This window comes from Cephus cinctus, unplaced genomic scaffold, assembly GCF_000341935.2.
Source record: "Cephus cinctus unplaced genomic scaffold, Ccin1 Ccin1_scaffold0785, whole genome shotgun sequence".
NCBI classification, from domain to species: domain Eukaryota; kingdom Metazoa; phylum Arthropoda; class Insecta; order Hymenoptera; family Cephidae; genus Cephus; species Cephus cinctus.
In genome coordinates, this window is record NW_014333387.1 from 8,992 (window position 1) to 13,502 (window position 4,511).

Here is a 4,511-nt window from a genome sequence, read left to right on the forward strand (position 1 = left end):
TCTTGTAATAATTGATGTACTCAGCAAATCCGCTTGGGTCGAGCCTTTACGCGATAAGTCCGGTGCAGCGCCGCTCTTATACGCCGTCAGCAATATCGACGATGTTTGGGAGGCTGATCTTGTGGACCTTCGCTCCTTGAAGGAGTACAACGAAGGTCACACGTATATTCTTGTAATAATTTATGTACTGAGCAAATACGCAAATACGCTTGGGTCGAGCCTTTGCGCGATAAGTCCGGTGCAACGGTAGCAGCGGCATTCCGGAGGGTTCTGGTACGTAGTAAGAATAGGATACCCTTGTACCTACAGACAGACAAAGGTAAAGAGTTTACCAATGGCGTACTGCAGCGTCTGCTCGAGGAGCTCGGCATAGGATTCCGCGTAGCGCGCAGCCCCGACGTAAAGGCAGCTGTCGTCGAACGCTACAATCGTACTCTGAAGGAGCGTATGTGGCGTTAGTTTACACATAGAAACACGCGGCGGTACATAGATATTCTTCAGAGCCTCGTGGAATCGTACAATAGGACGCGCCACTCTGCGATAAGAATGCGTCCAGTCGACGTAACCATGTATAATCCCCCAAAAAACACTTACGTGTAAAAAACTACGCCAAGTACAAGATTGCTGTGAATTCCTCTAACAAAAAGTATTGATATCATATTATTGAGGCCAAGTACATAAGTCACTACATGTTTTCCTATTATATGATCTAGAACTGGCCCATCATTTTAATTATATTTTCAATATTTCCTATAACGTTTTCGCTACTTTTTTATGTTACTACTGCTTCCCGTATTTAATTATGATTTAATGGTGATTTAATAATTAAAAAAACTTTAGGTGATTCCTTATCGAGTACTACTTGGCGGGTCCGTGCATTTCTTGATATAAATTTGGTACAAAACCAGTACCAATTTTCTATAGAAAGCATATTAACAATAACTCGTCAAAAATAATCACGGTAAAAGCTTAATAACAAACATACAGCATTAGAATACTATGAGCACGTGTAAAGTAAGTACTTTGGAATTCCTGGCACGGACCCGCCAAGTAGTACTCGATAAGGAATCACATAAAGTTTTATTAATTATTAAATCACCATTAAACCATAATTAAATACGGGAAGCAGCAGTAACATAAAAGAGTAGCGAAAACGTTATAGGAAACATTGAAAATATAATTAAAATGATGGGCCAGTGCTAGATCATAAAATAGGAAAACATGTAGTGACTTATGTACTTGGCCTCAAAAATATGATATCAATACTTTTTGTTAGAGGAACAGCAATCCTGTACTTGGCGTAGTTTTTTACACGTAAGTGTTTTTTGGGGGATAACTATATTATTCGAGTGCCTTCCGAAGCTGCTGTCTTAAAAACTGTTACTGTATTTTTCATTCAACCAATTACTGTGGTCCTCTAAGGACCCACGTTATAGACATTATGCAACTTTCGTGTGAGTAATTAATTTCAAAACCCATCTAGCATTGAAAATATTTGCATGGTAATTTTGGTAATGGCAGTGAAAACGGAACTACTGTGGCCGTATTATTTATAAAACTACGGATGACCTTATGCAAGGATTTCTCATCTTAATATCTTCTCTTGTGATGTTTCAGTGGGCCCATTTTTCATCTGTCTAACAGTGCTGTGCACATTTTTGGTGACATATACAAATGCAGAAAAAATAGTGACCTCAAACAGTCCTCTGTCGGTAATAGCGAGCGCTAGTAACTCCTTTGGCATCGACTTCCTTAAGGTAGATTTTTCTAGCTTGGAAGTGATTGGTGTAATTAATGAATTAAGTAATTAATTAAACTTTTTTTCTTTATTAGCGGTTACTGCAGGAGAAGACTGGAAATATAATATGCTCTCCCTTGAGCGTCAATATTGTATTGGCTATGGCTGCCTATGGTGCCCGTGGAAACACTGGTTTCCAGATAAGACAAACATTGACGCTTCCTGAGGAAGACGCAATAGGACAAAGTGGTTATGAATCTCTTATCACTAGTTTGAATGTATGTATTGGAATTTGAGGTAGCGCGGCATTGTCTGCTCAAACTATGATTTGATCATCATTAAATGCTATTTTTTTGTAGGATATAAAGACCGTGGATTTGCAAATTGCTAATAAAATCTTTGTCGCTAAGAAATTCGAAGTCAATCCCGATTACACGGCTATTACTAAGGATATTTTCCACTCGGAATGCGAGACAGTAGACGTTTCAAATCCAACAGCTGCTGCAGCTACTATCAACTCTTGGTGTGCTAATAATACGAACAATCGTATAAAAGATCTACTCACTCCTGGTTAGCTTAATAGAGTTATTCTTCTTTGATAAATTATACTTTATACAGCAGGACTGTACATACAGTGGGTATATATCCCACTTTATACGTACCTGCACTGTCAGTCGGTTGTCTAACTTTTCATTTTATAAATTACAGACGATATCGACAATCGTACTAAATTGGTACTGATAAATGCTATTTACTTCAAGGGCAAGTGGAAAGATAGTTTCGATGGAAAGTACACCAGCGACTTACCCTTCCATATCAATTCAAATACAATTAAGGAAGTACCGATGATGACAATTACTTCCATGTACTTGCATGGTCAGCTTCATAATCTTGATGCCAGATTTGTTGAACTTCCCTATAAGGTATAATTGCATGAGATACTTATTAGTTTTGTTAGGTTCTTGTTTTTATCGAAAATTTCATAAACTTTAATTTTTCGTTTCAGGGCGATGAGGTCAGTATGTTTATAATTGTGCCTAATAAGATTGATGGGCTTCAGCGCATCGAGAACAATATTCATGACTTAGATTTCAGTCGTTTAAATCAGTATGGTAGGAATGAGGAAGTGATCCTCTTTGTGCCAAAGTTCAAAATTGAGAACACCATCGAGCTCAATAATTTATTGCAAAAGGTAATTTGTGTATAGACGTAAATAGGGGTTTCTTTGATTTATAACAAAATGAGAGTTTGTGATCCATGAATGATATTTTAGGTAGGTATGGCTGAGATGTTCACGGATGCCGCTGATTTCTCAGGCATTGCCGATACGCCTCTTAAGGTGAGCAAGATCCTCCAGAAAGGGTTCATCGAGGTCAATGAAGAAGGCAGCGAAGCTGTTGCAGCTTCCGGTAAGTGATATTATGTTGGTATATACACGCCGTTTTCCTCTATTCTTTTCTTTTCTTTTTTTTCCCCTTATCGGTTCTTCTATAATTCCCTTCCAACCTCCTCTTTTACGATCCGCTTGGTTGACCAGCGTAGTTGTTTTCTTTATTTTTCTTTTGTAGACTTCACGTATTTATACTCAAAGATCCGTCACTAGGATTCGTGCCTTCACAGTGATATTATCTTTGCTCTTTATCTTCTGTATTTCATTTCTATTTACTTACGCTACGGCACGTATGAACGTATCCATGCGATACGCCACGGCGAACCCGCGTATCCCTAAATACGGTGTCGGCGACCTGGTACGCATCAGTAGCGCTAGGAACCCTTTTGCGAAAGGTTACGAGGGGGGCTGGACTCGAGAGATTTTTAAAATCGTACGCCTAGGTACAACGAGGGAACCACCCGTCTACATCTTAGAAGATCTCGCCGGCGAGGAGATTGACGGTATTTTTTACGAGGAAGAGCTCGTTCGAGTCGGCAAGGACCTCGCAAAGGACACGTTTCTCGTCGATCGTGTGATAAAACGAAGCGGTCGTGGGAAAGCTCAAAAAGTACTGGTCAGCTGGGTCGGTTACACCGAGAAATTTAATTCGTGGATACCGGCTGCCCGCTTAAAGAACAATGAAGGACCAATTTTATCTCGTTCTGCCCAGTAACAGCAGTATGTCGTACTTTGCCGAAAATAAAACTACCAGTTTTACCACGCATCTACCGCATCTGATCGATTTACACGAGGCATGGACTATTGCTCTGGTTGAAATACAGATTCCTATGACCTTTCTTCACGTGCCCGTAGCGCTAAAAGACTGGGATCACGTGAGCGTGGTCACCACCCGTACCAAACCGCGGAAGAACCACAAAGAACAGGTAGTGGGTCTTATGATAACGGGTTCTAACGTGGCGCACGGTGTTTATGACGACGTAAAGACACTCGTTGACGAAATAAACGCTACCGGGGCTATGAAGGGCCGTCTGAAATTAGAACTCTGTAGAGGTGGTTACGCTAGCATATCGTTCGTCTCTACCGATAACGATCTAGACGACCCGCACGAACTGAGACTGCCGATCTCTGGCACGCATCCTAGGTTTTCCCGAATCGGTCGTGGTATCGACAGCAAAGCCCGTTGTGATGGCCGATCAGCCGATTAGCCTGATCAACGCCCTACCTGAGATGCTTTTTGTTTACACCGTTGTCTGCGAACCGTATATCACCGGCGACCTCCAAACACCATTGCTGCGTATTGCAGTTTCCCTGCAAACGGATAACAAATACGCGTACACCGCCATGAAAGTGCTCTCGTATTTACCGCCAAAGTATATACCA

At 41.0% G+C, this 4,511-nt stretch overlaps 1 protein-coding gene across 1 annotated transcript; it reads left to right on the plus strand.

Moving 5' to 3' along the window:
• Positions 1 to 1,338: 1,338 nt before the first annotated feature.
• On the plus strand, positions 1,339 to 3,170 carry LOC107270497 (serine protease inhibitor 3/4). The gene is made up of 7 exons (XM_015745557.2): positions 1,339 to 1,454; positions 1,618 to 1,757; positions 1,834 to 2,016; positions 2,098 to 2,308; positions 2,447 to 2,661; positions 2,745 to 2,930; positions 3,012 to 3,170. Exons 1-7 carry the CDS (start codon positions 1,442 to 1,444, stop codon positions 3,153 to 3,155), a joined length of 1,092 nt encoding a protein of 363 aa, XP_015601043.1. The 5' UTR covers positions 1,339 to 1,441; the 3' UTR covers positions 3,156 to 3,170.
• Positions 3,171 to 4,511: the final 1,341 nt, after the last annotated feature.